This window comes from Taudactylus pleione, unplaced genomic scaffold, assembly GCF_031769625.1.
Source record: "Taudactylus pleione unplaced genomic scaffold, aTauple2 ptg000824l, whole genome shotgun sequence".
In the NCBI taxonomy this organism is placed as follows: Eukaryota; Metazoa; Chordata; class Amphibia; order Anura; family Myobatrachidae; genus Taudactylus; species Taudactylus pleione.
The window spans coordinates 252,333-275,318 of NW_028285226.1; the positions used below are offsets into that span (position 1 = coordinate 252,333).

General features: G+C 43.4%; 1 protein-coding gene across 3 annotated transcripts in view; it reads right to left on the minus strand.

Annotated features, from left to right (window-relative positions):
- The window catches only part of EPS15 (epidermal growth factor receptor pathway substrate 15), a 142,879-nt gene that overhangs the window by 18,844 nt on the left and 101,049 nt on the right, over positions 1-22,986 (minus strand). For all 3 annotated transcript variants that reach the window (XM_088458304.1, XM_088458303.1, XM_088458305.1), the window contains 6 exons: positions 22,227-22,341; positions 21,064-21,099; positions 17,790-18,058; positions 12,468-12,537; positions 8,787-8,866; positions 6,803-6,962 (listed from right to left, as the gene is read on the minus strand). In XM_088458304.1, the coding sequence (XP_088314430.1) occupies positions 6,803-6,962; positions 8,787-8,866; positions 12,468-12,537; positions 17,790-18,058; positions 21,064-21,099; positions 22,227-22,341 (730 nt within the window). The remainder of the gene's footprint in view (positions 1-6,802; positions 6,963-8,786; positions 8,867-12,467; positions 12,538-17,789; positions 18,059-21,063; positions 21,100-22,226; positions 22,342-22,986) is intronic.

The following is a 22,986-nucleotide window of genomic DNA, read 5'->3' on the forward strand; positions in this document are numbered from 1 at the left end:
CTTTACCATTTGGGCGACGATTTTAGGGCCACCTCTACTTCCTCTAATATCAATAGGGAGTCAAGAGAGTCCCTTGCCTCCGGGGAGAGTATCGGGAGTGACACGGCAGACAGAAATTCACGCACCTCCTGTTGGGAATGGACCAACCTAGACCTGTAAAGGTCAGAGTAATATTTAACGAATTCCTCCACAATATCTGGGGTGCGCACATATTCAACGTTATCTGACCCAACTAATTTTATCACTGCATTGGGTGACTTTTGTTCAGTTCGGGCCAAGTTAGCTAGATAAGAACCGGGTCTATCACCTGATGCATATTGCAAGTGTGAATTAAAAAGTAATTTATATTGGGCCTTGTCCATCAAACAATCCTTCCACAATTTTTGGGCATCCCACCATGCTTTTTTATTTAATTCTGAGCTGTCAGCAATATAGGCTAACTCCAAGGATGTACATGAAGCCTCCAAATCCATTTCAACTTTTTTATAGGAAAACTTCAAGCCAGCAACTCTTCGAATAAGAGAGCCTCGGAGAAATTACTTAAAGGCGTCCCACAAAACCGAAACAGATGCAGTACCACTATTTAATTCAAGAAATTCTTTCCACTCCGCCTCCAGCTCTGCTCCAGTGCCCATACGTGACAGCCAAAACTGATTAAATTTCCAAAATTGTTGGCCCCTCTGACTCTCCAAGTCCAGACTAATTGTTAATAGGGAGTGGTCAGAAATCCTCCTGGTCTCATATATTATATTGTGAATTCTAGGCAGCAAATCTGGTGTAGCTAAAGCCAAATCAATCCTGGAAAATGTTGAATGTGTCTATGAGAAGCAGGAATATTGTCTCACAGAGGGATACCTCACCCTCCAGGCATAAACTAGGCCCATTCCTCCAACCATATTCGAGAAACCTGTTCCCCTCCCCTGTGTAGCAGGAGCAGACAGTCTATGTCTATCTAACAGAGGGACTAATATGTTATTGAAGTCCCCCACGCATAGAGCAGGTGTTCCCGGGAATAAGGCCAAGAATTCGGCGACCTTTTTGAGAACATCATGTGAGTACGGTGGTGGGATATATACCGCCAATAATAATAAGGATATAGAATTAATTTTACATTTTAAGAACACGTATCTACCCCATGCATCACAATGCACCTTTTCCAAAAGGAACTGGACAGATTTCCGCACTAGAATAGACAAACCTCGTGACGCAGAAGTATGTGAGGAGTGATACGTCCATCCTATCCATGGCTTCTTTAACGACAACAATTTCCCACCCATCAAATGAGTCTCCGTTAGACAAATTATATATGAAACTTATTTTTTAACCTGTCTAAACACCAGTGACCTCTTAACCTTGCCGTTCAAGCCCCTCACGTTCCAGGTGAGAACATTAATATTGTGCGAAGCTGACATTCAGATAGTTACAAAAATATTTAAACATGCATAAAACCATATGAAGACTGAGTATGTGGCACCACGCAAAATAGAAAGAAACCACTACAATTGAAAAAAAATACATAAACAAACTATCCCATACAACTAGCATGGGCCCATCCCCTATAACACCCTCCACCCTGTATACCAGACCCAACCTAGGCATACCTTGTACCTGAACACCCCTATCCCACACTACAAAACTAAACTAAGCAATACAGAATATATTACCTTACTTATCAAACAATAGATGGAGCAAAGAATATAATGGCTAAAGAACAAAACACATAAAAGCCTCCGAACACTGAGTTTTCCCCCGGGAATATTAACACGTCTTAAATATAAAATAATATATATCAACCGACGTCTAGCCAGCAGAAAACAAAAAAAGGAAAACACATATCAATTTACCCGTATGGGACAGACTAGTATAAACACGGAAACATATTACCTAAATGTGGATAAATCTGTGGAAATATGCTATTAGCAGCAACAGGCCCTTATGTAAATATAACGAGTTGTCAACCTAGTATCAACATCGCTATAGCATGAACCATAGACACTGCAGCGAGAGTACATTATACAATAGTCTTGTAACTACATATAATTGGTGAAACTCAAAAAAAAGATACCAAGATATCAATCATTAGCCAGTGCTTCCCTGGCAGGTCTGCGGCGGTCCAGCCACAGTGCCGCTTCCCTCGGAGTCGAGAAGAACTTGGTCTCACCATCAGCAATGACACGAAGCTTGGATGGGTATATCATGGAGTAGGAAATATTAAGATCACGTAACCGCCTTTTAATCGGGCCCTATCTTTTTGTACTTCCACAGCGAAATCCGGAGATACGAGTCCCGTTCCATTGTAGAAGGTCGTTAGTACGGGCCAGTCGAAGAACACAGAGTCCCGATCGTGGAAATGTAAGAATTTCGCAATTAGAGTACGTGGCGGCGCCCCAGGCGGCAGGGGTCTAAATGGCACCCGATGAGCTCTCTCAATTGTAAAATAAGATGAGAAAGAGGTAGATCCGAATGTATCAGACAACCATTTTTCCAGGAATTTTTCAGGATTGATTCCCTCCTCCTTCTCTGGCAACCCCACGAAACGGACATTATTATGCCTTAGACGTCCCTCCATGTCGGACATTTTCTTCTGTATGGAATTAAGCTGGGAATCCATAGAGTAAACACGGACGCTTAAAGGAGTTATCTTATCCTCCAAAGTAGAAGTGCGAGTCTCCACCTCACCAACTCTCTCATGCACACACTGTAGGTCATGGTGTATAATTGAGAGGTCAGATTGTACTTTTCCGATCTTCTCTGACAGCCGTGTCTCACAAGCCGTCACCGCCTCAAGAACACGTTGAAGCGCAGCGTCAGACGACTCAACTGAGGTTGCTGATTCTGCAGGGGATGTAGGAGGGGATTTGTCTCCCTGTGCAGCAGAAGTGGATTGGGCAGGAGGTACTCTGGAGAACTTTACCAGTTTAGCTGCAGCAGCTGAATTCTTCCCCATCAAGAATATTAATGGGAGGAGCTATTTATTGTAGAATATGGCAGAACACTGTATTGTACAGGAGTAAATAAATGTACCACCTCCTCCTGCTTTATAATATTCTTTATATGAGGCACACACAGGCACTGTGTTTAAAATTGTAATTGCCACCAGGAGACAGGGTGCAAAACTGTAAACTGCAGCCGCACGAGTCACCCTGCAGCTATATCACACACAGCCCTGTAGTATAGAGAGCCGAGCTGAACACACACACTTTGAGGAGAATTCTCACCATCTGCCACGCTGGGAGGCCGCAGGATGAGTCACCAATCTGCCGCTGGCTGCCTGGATGAATGCGCTCCCTCCCGACACTGAGGAGCCGCCGCGCAGGCACCGCTCAGTCAGGGGAAGATGGCGCTGGCGGTGCACGTGATCCGGCCCAGTCTCACTGCCGCAGCTCCTTGCCGGGTAAGTCAGCCGACCTGCCCCCTTAATCACCGCCCCTTACGCTGGCCCCACGCCGGTTTTCAGTCCCGTGGGAGCAATCAGGATGGACGAGCAGGATGTATTGGTCCGGAGAGCTCAGCTATGTACGTGCTATAGCATGCTCTCCGTGGCCTCGCCCCCGACCCTGGGGTGTTACTTGACACCATTGAGCAGCCCCCCTCCTCCTGCAAATCCTCCACTTCATCGGCCTCCATGATGCTACATGGTTCAACTCCTACTTGTCCAGGCACTTCTTCACTGTTTCTACAACTGCCTCCAACTACCCTCTTCTCCCCTTTCCAGTTGACATCCCACGAGGATCTGTTCTTGGCCTCTACTGTATCTCTTCACTTCCTCTACACTTCTTTCCTCAGTGCACTTATCAGCTCCTTTGGCCTCCAATATCACCTATATGCTTACAACATTAATATGAACCTCTCTTCCCCTGACCTCTGCCATAGCATAAGTCACTGTCTTTTCCCCAGCCATGGTCAATTCTTCCTCTCTTCTGTCCTCCAAGTCCTGTGTCGATGTCCCTCCACATTTAGTCCCTCTTCTAATCCTACTCCTGCTACAGTCATAAAACCTTCTAGAATCAGACCCTCGCTCACCCTGGAAGCTATTTAAACGCTCTTTCGTGCCCGCAATTATATTTCTCTCCTTGATTACTGTAACCTACTTCTAACTGGCCTACCGTACTCCCACCTCACTAATTTTCCTGTTTTACCACTCCACCTTTTCCGCTCCCCTCTGCTAGTTGCTCCGTTGGCTCCTTGTGTTAAACAGAATCCAACTCAAACTCCTCTTCAAAGCCTTCAACCACCTTTCTGCCCCCTGTCAGCTTCAGCCTCATTTCCACACAAGCACCCTACCACTCCGTTCTGCCAGTCACCTACTCCCTGGTCAACACTGGCCACTCCTGCCTTCAGGACTTCTGACGCACTGCTCCCTATCTCTGGAATGCCCTCCCATGATCAAAGAGACTTTCATTCACTTTCCCAAAACTCATCGTTTCAGTCAAGCCATATCCATATCCTATCCACAATGTAATCTCTTGCAAGCAGGCCCCCTCTCCTTGTGTTTTCTCTGCGTTATTATGTCTTTTGCAGGTTGGTAATTACGTAAACTTCTGTCACAGTCTAATTTGGTACAGAGCTGCAGAACCTTTGTGGCACCATACAAATCAATGAAAATAATACTAGAAGTGTCTGTTTAAAGATTGATCAGACTTTTCGATAAGCAGAAATAATAAGTTGTGGTCCTCACATGTATCTTCTGCACTGTAGCCACAACTTCTGGTTCCAGGTATATGGGACAGTGTTATGACAAAAATAGGTCTCAGTAAAAAATAAGCAAAATTGGGAATTTGTACTTATGTTAAATCCTTTACGAATCCTACCCCATTGGCTGCTTGGACATTGAGTTTTTTTATTAATAAACCACAAAGTAAACGCCAGGAGTACAGGGCGAAAGGTAGAGGAGAAAATACATGCTCTCTAATGAGAACAATAACCATAACTAGGATAACAGTGAATGAACAAGAACAGGAACAGAAATTCATAAAGGGAGGCATCCTGTGTTCCCCCAATGGACAGCGACAGATTCAACAGAGATGTACCCTCATACATTGTGGCTTAAATCGCACCAAACAGCCCTTCTAAGCGCAACAGGTCCCGGACGACTGATCTTTCTCGCTCAAAATGTGCGTCTTATTCTCATCGATATAACAACAGGGAGGGACAAAACTACTTTCCTAGATTACACGGAGCAATCTGATGTGCAACATTTGTACATCTCTGTGCGAATTGAGTCTGAATCTGTATAGGAAGTGGTAAGATGTTGCGGCCTTTGATTTTCTCACGCCAATTGCCGTTTTGCTTCATCCGCGACTTTGTACGAGTTTAAAACGAATTCCTTTGCAGATAAAATCTCTAGTGCACTGTGAGTGGCGTTTTACCTCGTCTGCGAGGCAAAGAAGATACAAAATGTAAACAAACATACGGTACACGTGCCGTATTGAGGACACATCTGTATGTGCAAAAATCTCAATGTCTGTAACATCCTTTGGGGTACACTACATACTATGGGGACGTCCCAAAGCAGTCCCCAAGGGAGGGCGTTCCCAGAAGTCGTGGCGTACAGCAAATTATGTGCAAAGCTGGGATCTATGGATGTAAAAGTATTACAATCATAGAATTTTGTAAAGGCGTGCCCTGAAGACCAAGTGGAGCCAATTACCTTACTACCGCTCCTCTGGTCTAAAACGCACTTGGAGCCAATTACCTTACTACCGCTCCTCTGATCCTAGTCTGGTGACTGCAGGAGGCATGGCAATTTCAGTCACTACTTGTGACCACTCCCTCCCCCCCAAGGCAATCTTGCAGTAAGAACGGGCTGGTGCTCCAGGCACCCCATGTGTCACCGAGAGATGCTGCATCCATAAAAAGCCATAAGCCATTCTTGTCTTTATTACTGGCTTTTAAAAAAATAAATAAATAAATAAATATATATACATATATATATTTATTATTTTTTTAGGGGTATATAGGGGAAGCAAATGTAACATGTCACTGCCCTCTAGAGCCCATAATATGCAGTGTCCCTCAATAAATGTTAGAGAAATAAGGAATACTAATACTAACATTAACTGTACATCCTGCCACTGAAAAACACAGTTCAAGCAAAATCTGGAGACAGTTAATTCACTAAATAAAATGGGTATTTACAGATACAATTTTAGTGTCAGAATATATACAGTGGTTATAAAAAGTCACTTTCTCCCATTTTATTTTCTTACGTTTTAGAACAATTGATCTACTGGGGAATTCTCATTTACACACATGTACTACTCTAATATTAAATTATAAATATGAAAAAACCCACAAAAACTTTAAAATGCTTTCTTAATTATAAATTTAAAAAAAGCACAAACTGATGGTCCTAGATACAGTATATTCTGATGACTTGTAGGGGGTGAATACTTATGTACTAATTATTGAATGTTTTAACTTGTATTTAAGTTGATTATTTGGAATTACAGCATTCTGTGTTGATGAGTACTAAGGATTCTTTGATTCATATATTTTCATTCCATGATGCAAGAAAATACAATGTGAAAAGAAAAGAAGACAAAAGGGGGTCAACAACTATTACAGTCACTGTACGTAATGGTGCTTAGCTTACAGCTTTATCCCTATAGTAACTACTGTATATTGTACGTGCACATCAACACCTTTCCAAAGGTGAAGAAGAGGCCGTGTTTACATGGTATTTACTGTGGTTCAAGCTGCATTTACCAGGCTGTAAGCCCGGCTCACAGCACTACAGGATGCCAGTGGGCATAAACCTTAGAAGAGAACTGGTACGCTTTTGTGTTTATGTGTCACACACCTGGTGGGGGAGGGCAGGGTCGGGTGGGAGTCCCAATTTTTGGAGGCAGTGCAGGTGGGGTCTCTGTCTGGGAGGGTTCAGTGTCGCATGTGCTCCTGCCGCTTAGTGTCTCTTTCTCTCGCAGGGGTAACGTTCCATCAAACGAGTCTGTGCTGCTGTTCTGAAAATAGAGATGCAGGGCAGGAATGGGGGATTAAAACCCATGGTCTACTAGTCTCATTTCAGTGCAATCAGAGCACCACCACATCTGCTCAAAGCAAGGCAACATGTACATAGTAAGTAGGCGATGACGCAAAATGGAAAAATCATTGAATTGACTTCAAAATACAACCACGTAACCCTGTTTTGGAGTGGAAAAATAATTCTACATTGTGCTTCTCGCCTTCCTCCACTGCCTGGACGGAGACGCTGAGGTGAGAGAAGGGATAAGGAAACAACAGATGTTGGGAAGTGAGGAGTGAAAGGTAAGAAACGGACTTGGAGCTGAAAGAGGAGGAGTAAGGGTGAATGATAAGAAATGGACATGGAGCTGAAAGAGGAGGAGTAAGGGTGAAAGGTAAGAAACGGACATGGAGCTGAAAGAGGAGGAGTAAGGGTGAAAGGTAAGAAATGGACATGGAGCTGAAAGAGGAGGAGTAAGGGTGAAAGGTAAGAAATGGACATGGAGCTGAAAGAGGAGGAGTAAGGGTGAAAGATAAGAAATGGACATGGAGCTGAAAGAGGAGGAGTAAGGGTGAAAGGTAAGAAATGGACATGGAGCTGAAAGAGGAGGAGTAAGGGTGAAAGGATGGATGATGGAGATCTAAAACGCAGAAGTGTTCATTCTAGCACCCTGCAACCGTCACACCGTGCAGTTCCTCTTTCCTGTCTGCGGTGTCGCTCAGTGGCAAACGCAGGATTTTTAGAGGGGGGTTTCCAAATGCCTGATTTTAGAGTGAGTGCGGCCAGTCCATGAAGAGGGTAGAATTAGTACTTAACCAGCTATAATATGCATCATACAAAGTATATTGCGTGTCATAATTCCGGCATATAGAGGACCAGCGATCACAGTAAGCCATCCTGCCTGAGCTGAATGTTTTTATTTTAGATGTGGGCAACATTCCAGAGCATGGGGGAAAGTCTGGGAGCAGCAGCACAACCTAGCACTGCCCTGGACATATATGTACATATTGGGCTCTATAGCAGCGCATCCCTAACAGTGCATGTTTTCCAGATCTCCTAGTTGGAGCACAGGTTATTTATTACTGACTGATACATGTTAAAAGATCCACAGGTGGTGCTTATTATTTCATTTGTGATACTGAGAAGAACATGCAGCGCTAGTAAAATTCGATTACATTACTATTTCTATTGTGGTCATGGTGTGGGCTGGGGAGGGGGGTTTCTAGGCAGACGAAAACCCTCCTGCGTTTGCCTATGTCGCTCACTGCTCTGGTGCTTCTAGCATGCTCAGCTGATGCAACAAACACCTGAGATACAGACCAGTGTGTGCTAGAAGCACCAGAGAAGAGCGACACCCCAGGCAGGAAAGAGGAACTGCACAGGTTGTCACAGCTGCAGGGTTCTAGAATGAACCTCACACAGTAATAGAAGTAAATGGATAAAACTTTAAGTTTTGATAAAGTTCTGTTGTAGTGGGCGTAATGGGATGAATGCACATATTACATATGCCATCATTTTATACTTAGTTACAAGAAGCACAATATAGCATAAAGCAGTATATGGCATATATTTTTGAAAAATGAAACACCACCAATCCAGAGGATGTCTGACAGCTGAAAGACTATTTAAGTGGACAGCCCAGGCGAGCTAAGGAGAAAAATATTTATTAAACTACAGTATGTTACTTGCAGTTAGCATGATACACTGGCTTACAAAACACTTAACACCCACAGTAATATCTTTGCTCACCCTTATTGATATTTTGAAATAAATGATCTGGAGCCGATTCAGAAAACAAATTAATCACTTATCAGATCCTTACCTTGGAAAGTGTGCTGAAGTCTGCAAACCCGCTCCCAAATGACTCATTACCAAAGAGTGAGGCAAATGGGTCATCTTTCGCTAGGATATAAAGAAAAGACTGTATAAGCTGACTTCTCACCAACTAAAATTTACCTTTTTTTAATGCAACAATTAAACTAGGATTTCCTGTTTACGGCAGATGTCAAGGGTTCCATTACATCTACATTTGGAATATAGTGTAGAGAAAAAAGGAATTTTGACTGTTCGGACGTCTCTATATGAGGCTGTAGATGGACACAGGTTATGTGCGGACACTAGAAGGCAGTGCACTGGTGCAAAGATATTAACTTCTCTGCCATACAAAGCACATTGTAAGGTCCGTAAGGCACCACCCAGGAGTGACCCACCGACCTGGCCAAGCACGCTGCTAGCTCAGAACCGGTACCCTAGACTCAGGAATAGGCCCAATGAGTAGGAGACAAACCTCAGCAGCAAATCAACTAAGAAGAGGTGCCGAATCTCTTCTGTCCTCCAAGTCCTGTGTCGATGTCCCCCCACATTTAGTCCCTCTTCTAAACCTACTCCTGAAGAGGTGCCGCATCTCTGCCTATAGTCATCAGGGAAAACAAACAAAGCAGCCAAGCCACGGAACGCTTAATTCCTGTAGAAGTATAATGGCAAAACATACATCACATCCAAGAAGTGAAGGGCCGATTCTTGTGATGATGAGAGATCAATTTCTGTTTAATCCAAAATGCCTACTATGTAAGAAAGATTATATAAACGCCAGGGCTTAGGCGCTGAAGACTCAAGAAGTTCTCATCTAAACTGTGCACCCCTGGAATATAGATGAGTCAGGGGGAACAAATTGCTCCGACCACCACCATATGTGTGATTCCTTGCTTCCTGGGAACTGTGAAGTCTCTGCAGTGGCATTGCCCATCCGGAGCTGGACAGCTTGGCTTTTAATAAGTGAAGTCCAGTGGATCAGAGCCAAACAAATAGCCATAAACAATAAGGTCATTTTTGATAGAGTGGACTAGAGTGTCCATGGATCCCTGGACAGTATAGTTGAAGGTAAACCACCCCAAACCCTGGAGATTGTCTTGGCCACCTGCCAATAAAGTAACTAGAAGCACCTTACTGCTTAGAGATAGGATCCACAACCCCAGGGAAGCAAGAACGCTTGAGTGTAGAAAGAGATTCACAAAATGCCAGAATACTTACATACAGCTCAAGATCATCTACAAGGCTGAAATTTTATCACTGTGGAAAACAACTAACAATTTTAGCCTAGTCTGAATATGTTCCTTTTGTCTTCTATTCTACAACCAGTTGTCATCCTTTGCATATACAGCCATGGCCAAAAGTTTTGAGAATGACACAAGTATTGGTTTTCACAAAGTTTGCTGCTTCAGTGTTTTTAGACCTTTTTGTCAGATGTTACTATGGTATACTGAAGTAAAATTACAAGCATTTCATAAGTGTCAAAGGCTTTTATTGACAATTACATTAAGTATATGCAAAGAGTCAATATTTGCAGTGTTGACCCTTCTTTTTCAAGACCTCTGCAATTCGCCCTAGCATGCTGTCAATCAACTTCTGGGCCACATACTGACTGATGGCCGCCCATTCTTGCCTAATCAATGCTTGGAGTTTGTCAGAATTTGTGGGTTTTTGTTTCTCCACCCACCTATTGAGGATTGACCACAAGTTCTCAATGGGATTAAGATCTGGGGAGTTTCCTGGCCATAGACTCAAAATTTAAATGTTTTGTTCCCCGTGCCACTCAGTTATCACTTTTGCCTTATGGCAAGGTACTCCATCATGCTGGAAAAGGCATTGTTCATCATCAAAACTGTTCTTGGATGGTTTGGAGAAGTTGCTCTTGGAGGATGTTTTGGTACCATTCTTTATTCATGGTTGTCTCAGGCAAAATTGTGGGTGAGCCCACTCATGGTCTCAGGATGCTTTACTGTTGGCATGACACAGAACTGATGGTAGTGCTCACTTTTCTTTCTCCGGACAAGCGTTTTTTCAGATGTCCCAAACAATCTGAAAGGGAATCATCAGAGAAAATAACTTTACCCCAGTCCTCAGCAGTCCAATCCCTGTACCTTTTGCAGAATATCAGTCTATCCCTGATGTTTTTCCTGGAGAGAAGTGGCTTCTTTGCTGTCCTTCTTGACACCAGGCCATCCGCCAAAAGTCTTCGTCCTGTGTCATGCCAACAGTAAAGCATCCTGAGACCACTGATGTGTGGGGTTGCTTCTCAGCCAAGAGAGTGGGATCACTCACAATTTTGTTTAAGAACACAGCCATGAATAAAGAATGGTACCAAAACGTCCTCCAAGAGCAACTTCTGCAAACCATCCAAGAACAGTTTGCTTATGAACAATGCCTTTTCCAGCATGATGGAGCACCTTACCATAAGGCAAAAGTGATAACTAAGTGGCTCGGCGAACAAAACATCGTAATTTTGAGTCCATGGCCAGGAATATCTCCAGACCTTAATCCCATTGAGAACTTGTGGTCAATCCTCAAGAGGCGGGTGGACAAACAAAAACCCACAAATTATGACAAACTCCAAGCATTGATTAGGAAAGAATAGGCGGCCATCAGTCAGTATGTGGCCCAGAATTTGATTGACAGCATGCCAGGGCGAATTGCAGAGGTATTGAAAAAGAAGGGTCAACACTGCAAATACTAACTCTTTGAATAAACTTAATGTAATTGTCAATAAAAGCCTTTGACACCTATGAAATGCTTGTAATATTACATCAGTATACCAAAGTAACATCTGACAAAAAGGTCTAAAAACACTGAAGCAGCAAACTTTGTGAAAACCAATACTTGTGTCATTCTCAAAACTTTTGGCCATGGCTGTACTGTTTCCCTGATAGCTAGTACCCTCATGTTATGTACCAGACTTATGAGGTACAGCTTAAAATACTTCTGCATAATATATAGATGCATCCTTGATTTCCTACGATGCCAGAATCTTCCTTACGTTCTAAAATGCATCTTTATAAGAGACTTGCTGAGGTCTTCTAGGTCCCCTGTGGGACAAACAGAACTGAAAGATGGTTTGAAAAAAGCTCCTTCACCTTTGGTGTCCCAGAATCAGACACTTCCCCTTCCTCAGAGTAGGGGCAATAAACCTAAAGCCATCTTCAAAGCAGTCGGTGAGCCGTGAAATGCACTCTACTACTGTGGCCTGCAACTGAGGCCAAAATAAGGGAATCAAGTCTGCAGGAGATGGAGTGCCTGGGGCACCAGTAGGACATACATGCAAGGAGCCAACAGAGAGATCTAGGACATTAAAGCAGGTGACCGGTGTCTTTAGGTACAGGTGCTACTAGTCATGGTAAGCAAGAAAAACAAATACAAATATGAAATTAGGGGCCCAAAGCCTTCTACCTATACTACTAGGAAAAATAGAGCAGGAGCAGGGGTTGTTATAGGGGAAAATATATCAGTTATTTTCCAGTGTCAAGTGTCCCAGGCCCTCCCAAAGGGCAGTTATCTTCCACTGAGTAATTGGCTTTTGCTTTTATTGGCCAATAGCAGGAGGGGGAAAAAAGGCTGGTGTTTCTGTTCGAAAGCTGAAAGCAACACAGGGGAGTCTGAGCAGTTAATTAATGACAGAAAACTGAAAAACTATGTATGTACTTTCTACTAACAACAACAAACTACTCACAAGGTTCAGTGGCTGCGGGGACAAGTGTTCCACCAGGAGCAAAAGGGTCATTGGTTTTCAAAGCTTCAACCTGGAAAAAAAGAAAATTAACATTATTTAGAGTAACAAACGCAGGATTTTCATGGGAGGTTTCTAAGTCTGCCAAGCATATATTATATGTACATACATAATTGCCAAACACAAGTAATACATTTTACAGCACCATGCAAATGATATAATAAACTACAGATAGATGAATGAAAAAAATGTCAATACCAATATAAAGATATGTGATAGGGTGCTGGGCAGTCTGGATGTACCATGGCATTGAGTCTACAAAGGTCTGTAATCAAGCAGGAGATTAATCCCTGGTTGACGGTGGAGGGAAATGCCATTGAGTCTCATTTCAGAATATCCCATAAATGCTCAACTGGGTTCGCATCTGGTGAATAAGAAGACCGTGATCTATGGATCAGCGAGGGGTAAGGTCACCCTTAGGGAAGACACCACACCAGCATTTCTTTCTTACTGGAGGGAAGACAATCATGTAGTATCATTAAGTAGTCATTAGCATTGATTTTTCCCTTCTATAAGAATGACTGCACCTCAACCATGCCAGCAGAATGTGCCCAACAACATTACAGACACACCAGAACCCTTCACTGCCTGAAACAAGCAGTTAGCACTGTGAGGCACTTTATGTTGGCATGTGCACTGGTCTGTTTACTGAGAACATGGTGAAGGAGGATTAATCTGACCATTTCACCATTCTCCACTGCAAGGAAGTACACTGTCTGTGCTATTTGCACAACTGATCTTGATAATGTGAATTGCCAGGTGTGGTAAGTGGGTTTATGCATTGCAACCAGATTGACATCCTCCTGCCCTCTTTCAATTGAATGCACAGATATGATTCTGGAGTATGTAATGCCTATGCCTCCCACAGTTGCAATCTGCTGCTGATGTTTCTCCATCTGGAGTTCCTTGCTGCTGCTTATGTTTCTCCATCTGGAGTTCCTTGCTGCTGATGTTTCTCCATCTGAGTTCCATGCTGCTGCTGCTTCTTCATCTGAGTTCCTTGCTGCTGCTGTTTCTCCATCTGAGTTCCTTCCTGCTGATGTTTCTCCATCTGAGTTCCATGCTGCTGATGTTTCTCCATCTGCAGTTCCTTGCTGCTGCTTATGTTTCTCCATCTGGAGTTCCTTGCTGCTGATGTTTCTCCATCTGGAGTTCCTTGCTGCTGATGTTTCTCCATCTGGAGTTCCTTGCTGCTGATGTTTCTCCATCTGGAGTTCCTTGCTGCTGATGTTTCTCCATCTGAGTTCCATGCTGCTGCTGTTTCTCCATCTGAGTTCCTTCCTGCTGATGTTTCTCCATCTGAGTTCCATGCTGCTGATGTTTCTCCATCTGGAGTTCCTTGCTGCTGCTTATGTTTCTCCATCTGGAGTTCCTTGCTGCTGCTTATGTTTCTCCATCTGGAGTTCCTTGCTGCTGATGTTTCTCCATCTGGAGTTCCATGCTGCTGCTGCTTCTTCATCTGAGTTCCTTGCTGCTGCTGCTGCTGTTTCTCCATCTGAGTTCCTTCCTGCTGATGTTTCTCCATCTGAGTTCCATGCTGCTGATGTTTCTCCATCTGGAGTTCCTTGCTGCTGTTTATGTTTCTCCATCTGGAGTTCCTTGCTGCTGTTTATGTTTCTCCATCTGGAGTTCCTTGCTGCTGATGTTTCTCCATCTAAGTTCCATGCTGCTGCTGCTGCTGTTTCTCCATCTGAGTTCCTTCCTGCTGATGTTTCTCCCTCCGAGTTCCATGCTGCTGATGTTTCTCCATCCGAGTTCCATGCTGCTGATGTTTCTCCATCCGAGTTCCATGCTGCTAATGTTTCTCCGAGTTCGATGCTGCTGTTTTTCCATCTGCGTTCCATGCTGCTGATGTTTCTCCATCTGAGTTCCTTGCTGCTGATGTTTTCTCCACCTGAGTTCCATGCTGCTGATGTTTTCTCCATCTGAGTTCCATGCTGCTGATGTTTTCTCCATCTAAGTTCCATGCTGCTGATGTTTTCTCCATCTGAGTTCCATGCTGCTGATGTTTTCTCCATCAGAGTTCCATGCTGCTGATGTTTCTCCGAGTTCCATGCTGCTGTTTCTCCATCTGCGTTCCATGCTGCTGCTGTTTTCTCCATCTGCGTTCCATGCTGCTGCTGCTTTCTCCATCTGAGTTCCATGCTGCTGATGTTTCTCCATCTGGAGTTGCTTGCTGCTGATGTTTCTCCATCTGGAGTTCCTTGCTGCTGCTTATGTTTCTCCATCTGGAGTTCCTTGCTGCTGATGTTTCTCCATCTGAGTTCCTTGCTGCTGCTGATGTTTCTCCATCTGAGTTCCTTCCTGCTGATGTTTCTCCATCTGAGTTCCATGCTGCTGATGTTTCTCCATCTGCGTTCCATGCTGCTGATGTTTCTCCATCTGCGTTCCATGCTGCTGATGTTTCTCCATCTGCGTTCCATGCTGCTGATGTTTCTCCATCTGCGTTCCATGCTGCTGATGTTTCTCCATCTGAGTTCCATACTGCTAATGTTTCTGAGGGCCAGATTCAATTAGAGGCGAAAATTTGCAGCCGGACTGAAATGTTTTCGCCGCTGCAATCTTTTTGCCTCATTCGCCTGTTTGTACGGGATGTTATTGCGTACTTTCCCACTTTTCGCCCTATTGAATTCCAAAACAGATGAAAATGTAGATGTGCGAATGGCGACACTAGCCAAAAATTACTGCTTATTTTGGGGAAATCAGTCTGTACCTCAAAAAATCCTATCTGACCCTGGGAATCAATATAGATGTGTATTAATAGACCTAATAAAAGTATTTTAGCTTCTTAAAATTGAGTCAAAGGGCTGTTATTTACATATGTGTGGATAAATTATAAAAATATATTTCTTTAGTGAAAAATAATTGTTGTAGTTAAATTGGGGGTTCATTTAAATGGGTACTAGTATATTTTTGTATCTATAAAGTGCAGCATAAAATAGTTTTAAAAATACACCTGCTGCAGCCACCTGCAATCCTAAAAACACCTGTCCCATCCATACAGCACCCCAAAATACCAGACCCAGTACTTTATTCCCATTTTCAAACACTTTTTCACCCCAAAAATGACATGACTTGTTTTTTTAGGGGGAATTACTTTTTTTTGCCTAATTATTCATTAGGAGGGGGAGTCCAAAGGGTTCTGAACCAAGTCCCCACATTTTTAGACAAAAATAGGTATTTTGCACATCTTTTCTCCTGCTTTTGGGTGTTGAAACTTTTTCGCCTGTTTTGCCTACGTAGTTGTCGCACATGCGAAAACGTGCTGGAATTAAGTAGGGTGATACTTTGGAATGTGGTGAAAACATATCTGCGAACGTTTTTTACGATCGCGGCTTTTCGCCTCTAATTGAATACGGCGCCGAGTTCCACGCTGATGAGGATTCTCCCTCCGAGTTCCATGCTGCTGATGTTTCTCCATCCGAGTTCCATGCTGCTAATGTTTCTCCGAGTTCGATGCTGCTGTTTTTCCATCTGAGTTCCTTGCTGCTGATGTTTTCTCCACCTGAGTTCCATGCTGCTGATGTTTTCTCCATCTAAGTTCCATGCTGCTGATGTTTTCTCCATCTGCGTTCCATGCTGCTGATGTTTCTCCATCTGCGTTCCATGCTGCTGATGTTTTCTCCATCTGCGTTCCATGCTGCTAATGTTTCTCCGAGTTCGATGCTGCTGTTTTTCCATCTGAGTTCCTTGCTGCTGATGTTTTCTCCACCTGAGTTCCATGCTGCTGATGTTTTCTCCATCTAAGTTCCATGCTGCTGATGTTTTCTCCATCTGCGTTCCATGCTGCTGATGTTTCTCCATCTGCGTTCCATGCTGCTGATGTTTTCTCCATCTGCGTTCCATGCTGCTGATGTTTTCTCCATCTGAGTTCCATGCTGCTGTTTCTCCATCTGAGTTCCATGCTGCTGTTTCTCCATCTGAGTTCCATGCTGGCATTAGCTTAGATAACTTTGCTCAAGAAACATTAGCAAGTTTTGCTGTCTTGGTCACTCGTGCCAAATACAAAGTCACTAAGGACTCCTGTACCATTCATGCAATCCATAATTATAGGCAACCAAGACATTCCAGCATTTCTATGCATGACCCTCGCCATGCTGGGATGTTATCTGTTTAGTAGACCTACACAAAAGCCCTTGCTTTCATTACGATTGGTGTCCCTGACTCACCCAGCCAAATTTTTTTACCACTGCCTGCAGTTTAGTGTGAAACAAAAAATGGGAAAAAAGAAAACTCAAAAATAATATGGTGGCAATTAACAATGCACTTATGCAATTTTCTCCATATTTTTCAAGCACACAACGTTTGGTCTATGTTGCGTTAAAGCCAGCCAAATAAAAGTCCAGTGATGGAGAGGCCGTGACTAAACAGACCTGCATCGGTACAGGAAAGAACTAGTACAGCCAATGGAAGTTTCAAGGGACCAGACCCGGTATCTACCAAAATCGCCTTTAGACCTTGTGGTTTAACAGAGATGCCAACATGTAATTTCCTTGGCTGATACCATTTTTCCACAGGCTGAATGAATCATTCACTGGGATAAATAGAAAAATTAACATTTGTTCTTTGGAATAAAAAGAAGGTTTAGAAACTCACAGTTACGGATGAACGTGTCCAGACATTACTCTGAATATATCTTTCTATTGGATTTTTTTTTTCTTTTTGTGTTGTGCTGGACATCTTGATACCCCGTGGCAAATCAGCGCCACCCCCTGACCACAATATTATATTATTTGCTCTTGTTGGGAAGTGGTAGAAACCCTGGGTTGTGGGAGGCTGCTTTTCTGTATATATATTTGCGCAACATTGGGATTCGCTATTTTTTGGGGGGAGAAAAGAGTAATGCAAATTCAAATGTAACAGAACCCTATCTGTATTGTACAAGTTATGTGCTGGAGGAAGAATGAAGAAAGTTATTTTTGTAATAAATAAATGGTCTGGTGTATTTTTTTCAGCCAGGTACTATTGCTGCATTCATTCACAACTGTGCCTGCATGCTTGTACTTGCTATGAAGCCTGTATGTGGTGGGACCCCTTGCTCTTTTATTGCCCCCACCCTCAATAGCTTTCGGAGGCATGGGACAAGAGTTACACGGGAGGTGCACCACCATATATGCATCTTGCACCAAGTACGCAGAGAGAGGGGGTTACATAGGAAAATAACTAAAGAGGGAATAAACATCCAGGAGTGAAGGCAACATAGTTGTCATGGATCTTAGTCAAAACAAACCAGTTATTTTTCCTTATTACTATAGGTACACATACTGAGGAGACGCTGCTTTCTGTCATCGCAGTTGAAAAAGGATCTGCTTTTGAGGATGTAAATGGATCCTCATTCGAAGACGAGAAGGGATCTGCTCCAGAAGACGAGAAAGGATCTGCTTTGGAGGACAGGAATGGATCTGCTTTATCCGCTTTGGAGGTTGGGAAAGGATCGGCTTTGGAGGACGAGAAAGGATCTGCTGAAGACTGCTTGAAAAATACATCAGAAGCAAAAGGATCAGCATCTTTGAAAGGATCTCCTCCGAACGGATCTGTAAATAAAAGCAAGGACAATTCTGATGCTGATAAGAAATAGATGAACGTATAAACGTTAATACACAGCATGCAAGTGTGAAATCACATTATAAAATTCAAGAAGCGATTCTAAAAGGTGCCCACACACACAGCGATATTTTACCCGATCTGGCCAATTCCGACACATTGGAACGACAGATCGTGTAAAATATGGCCAAATCGTGAGTAAATCGTGAGTCCCCACTCATGATCACGATGCGATGCGCGTCCCGTGCAGTAGGGCAGATCTGACAATCTAGGACCCGATGCACTATGAAAGTCTGGATGCAGGAGAGATCGTTTGAAGATTGGACACCAAATTGTGGGCAGATCGTGTGCTGAGCTGCCGGGGAGCGTTTCAAGGGAAATGGTACACATTGGCTCATCGTGTGCAGATCGCTGTGTGTGTGGGCACCTTAAGACGCAGGATGACAGAACTGCAGAATCTCAGGTGTGAAAGATACTTGTGTATAAAGTGAGCGTATAAACTTCGCCTCCTAGAGGGGCCCATTTTATTAATGATCGCATTTTGCAATGCGATCTGGGCATGATATTAGCGACCATGATCGCATGGCATGATGTGATCATAGCGCCCAAATATACTAAAGGGCACCCGCAGGGAAAGGAGCTCTGAAAGGAGCCCATCCCTCCGATGTGCTGGGAGTGAAGAGACAGAGTTACTTGTGGGGACAGAGTAAATCTGACAGCATCGCATCCCCCATAGAAATCTATGGGGGTTCCCTCCATAATACATCTGGGGGATAATTAATATTTGTGTGTATCCCCTGAAAACAGTTATTTTGAGGGAATACACTGCAAATATTAAATGCTAAATGGGCCCCATATAGGTGTGTCTGACAACACAATCTGACTGCACCAGGTTTTACAGCAGCTTTGTATCACTACTCTGTGCCGCTGGCATTCAGGGGCTAAGATTGGCAGTGGGTAAGCCTACACCCTCCCCCCGTCAGACTAGCTTGCACATGGATACAGCTATATGAAAAGAAATATGGAACATTAAGAGCATCTAAACTGAGACTCTCAGTTCAGGAAGCTCCTCTTATACAGGATTAAGCCACAATTCAGACTTTGCATCTCTGTATCTGGCTTCCTATCTGCCTTCATCATCCTAATCCACAATGGGGGCCTGATTGTGAGGTGCATACATGCAAGACCAAATGCGGCAGCATCTAGCGATTCTTTTTGCAGACTGTGCCTGCGCTGCAGTGAACATACGCATCTTTGTGTATGACCAGGAGTATCTCAGCCGTTTCACTCCATCCGTCAAATCGGCCTCACTGGGTGTATGTCCGTAAGAGAACTGTCTCATGGGCACGTCATGGGCATATAACCAGAGTTACACCACAGTTGTGCCTATGCCGAGGGGATGTATATGTCACTCATATTTATTGCACCTAGTACAGGTAGGTGTAAGTACAGGTAGGTGTAAGTACAAGTAGGTGTAAGCGCCGGATATAGTGATGACAGCTGCTCTAGTAGATGGGGGGCTGAGGGTGGTACAGTCACAGATATATGTGCATCAGCTCTGTCACATCATCAGTGGATAGTCGCATTAGACTTCTATTTGCGGTCGGTGTGCGGAATTTCGGCACAGTTTCGTGTGACTAGGAATCGAGGTCTAAGACACTACCCCAAAACACAGACAAACCTGCCTACACATATTTACTCAAACAAGGAGACCGGTTTCTGTCTTCCATATGACCAAGTGCTGCCACATTAAGGACCTCATTCAGAGCCGGTCGCACAGAGCGTGCGGTCGGTCTGAATGAGGGGAGGACGTCTTGAATTTTCAAGACGTCCTCCTTTGCGGTGGTAAGGCTGTGGGTTAACACCCACAGCCTTACGACCGCCTAAGGTGATGGTCGCGATGGTCAAGACCATCGCGACCATCGGGGCTTACGACGAGACCCTAGGGTAGGGTCTCCCTTGTCTTAAGTCCCAGGGAGAGCTTTCGGCTCTGTCTGAGCCGGAAGCTCTCCACTGACATCACTAGTGATGTCAGTGGGGCCGCCCCCAAACGGTAGGCGTTCCCATGGGAACGCCTCCGTTTGGGCTGCCACCCCCCCGGCCCGCCTTCGAAACGGGGCGAGCTGTCAATCAACATCGACAGCTCGCCCCCCTTTGGATCGAGACCCGCTACGACCGGCGCTGTCGGTCGTAGCGGGTCTCACGCATGCGCACGACGGCGCCGTCGTGCGCATGCTCTGTGGGGGGCCATTGACCCGGTCCGAGTGCATCGGCGCTAACGACCGGGTCTGAATGACCCCCTAAGTTACTTAAATACTATGTACTGCTATTAAAGTTCTATTAGTCTTATGGTGCATACACAAGGTCAGATTTTTCTTCAGATCTGAACGATAACGATTTAAAAAATCGTTCAATCGTTCATATGTGAAGGAAAATCTGACATGTCTGAACGATGAACGATGCGCGTTCCCGATGGTCGGATAACAATATCTGACATCTGATGTGTTTGCAGTCAGATTTGGACGATACCATTCTTTTTAATGCAGTAAAAAATCGTTCATAGTTCAAATGGTTGGTCAAATCATTCATCCGATACATCTGACAAATCTGACCGTGTGTATGCTCCATTACACCAGGGCATTCTGGCCTTGCCCCCTTCACCTGCTGCATGTATAAATTCCATAATGGAGATCAATGGAAACAGTCACTGGATATGACAGTCTTACGGCCTATCTATACTGTACATGGGAATTATAATCACTCCTGCTTTGTGTGCACAGATAAGTGCACCTGTCACCTACAGACAGTGAGGGTAGTTTGTTTTAGGACTGGGATTTACATTTAACACCTAGTACCTCAATAGTTATTCTGGATATTAGAGAATGTACAGGCTGCATCCAAATGACTACATGGTCATCAAAGTAAATGTGTACACAGATTTAAAATAAAGCATTGTATTAATAACTGTAACATTACATCACACTCGCAAACTCACCGATTTTACCAAAGGGATCATCTGTAAATGGATCACCTGCAGGGGGGAAAAGATTGCTCCGTCATTCCCAGCGTGTGGAGAAACATTAATGGCAAATATAAATATTTTATTAATGTAACATTTTAGTCCAACGTCAAATTCATTTTTTTTTTTCGCCAGTATGAAACAGTACCATGCTGAGTTTTTGTGTGGTTGTAAGGTATACCTTTGTTAAGAACCTAAAACAAATTGGGATATCTAATGCTGATTTAACCTTGCGTTTTTAATTTGGTTCCAAAATCTTGAATTTTTGCGGTAATTCAAAATGTTAGGCAGATAAAGTAATTTGGTTTTCAATTTTTGGATTCGAGAGGAAAAGTTACCATGGGGGGTCCAAATTTCATGGTGATCCCTTAATAAACTCCTGTGATACTTCAAATAAACTGATTAAATAAGCCGTGATTAGTAAATAGATTAATTAATTGAAAAACTAATATTTCGGAAAGTAACTGTCAGACATTCGAGATATTGGGCAGAAATTGTTTTTTTTTTTTTTTTTTTTTACATCCTCCCTTGTAAAAATAAATAAATAAACCTGTAAAATATCTGAGATGGGTGGTGGATATTTAATTTTTTGGGGTGATCTGATATGAAATGACCCAACTACAATTTTAAATAAGCGACTAAAACTAAATTTAAAATCCTTGTCAAAGTTAACACTGCAAGTTTGGGTCTCAGAACAAGGCAAAACGTCATCTTTTATGGACAAAAATGATGTTTTCTCCGTGAAAGATGGCGTATTGTCTCGTTCTGAGACCCAAACTTAGCGGGAAGATCCGAGCCAAAACTGAACCGCTCATCTCTATTTTAAAGATCACCTGTAATAAAAACACATTCTGGATGCAGCCATTTTTGTAAGTTGAAAAAAAATATTCAGATCTCACTGGCTATTAGTGAATAGTGAAACTCGGGAAAATGGCTTCCCCTACAGAGTGTTTACATGACAGGTGTACTTTGTCCTCTACCAACACACCTTTCCCCACCTTTATCCCCCCGCCCAGAATAAGCTCTATTAACCACGAACCAATCTAACATTGCTCTCCAATATCACGATGAGACATTGAGATAAGCGTGGCCCATCGGCCATGTAATATATGTTAATAATGCCCCTAAGCAGAACTTACTGCCGACAAAAGGATCACTTTGGAAGAAATCCAGTCCAGGCTCGGGTACAGAATGTGACAGGGGTGCGCTCTGCTGTGTGTCAAAATTGCCCACTTGGAACGTGACCTCCTGTAACTGAAAAGAGAGTCACTTACACAACAATACTGCATAGATTACTGGTCCTGCGCATATTGTGAGTCTGTAACGGTATATTTATGAATCTGGCAGCTGTAGAAAGGAAGATACATTACTGCTGGGCAGAGACCGTGCAATTATAAAACACGGCAAACATTGTATTTCTTATAAAGAAAATAGAGAAATCACCCTTGTATTGTAAAGAAGGTAAGCTCTTTCGAGCAGGGCCCTCTACCCTCTTTTGCTTCTCCCTACTGTAATTTAATTTATCTCTTACTCCCCACTAGGGCAACTAACACTTGGCTGCTTATGCGGGCGTAAAGGTCGCTAATATAGCAATGTTTATCCATGTCCTGTATTGTATTATAAGTCAACGGTTACTTATTTGTCTATGTAATTTGTAAGGCGCTGCGGAACACTTGTGGTGCCATATAAATAAATGATAATAATAAGTGAAATACTGCTGATGTACACTGGATGAAAAAGCCTTTGGGTAAGGCAGAGGCCGATATGCACAGTATAGACCTTATACTGAGTTGATGAACAAGTGCATCAAATCTATTGATTTCAGGGAGCTTGTAAGTTAAAATGTTTCTTGCTGATTGGACAGAATAACTAATCTTATAAATTCTAACTAATTTGTAT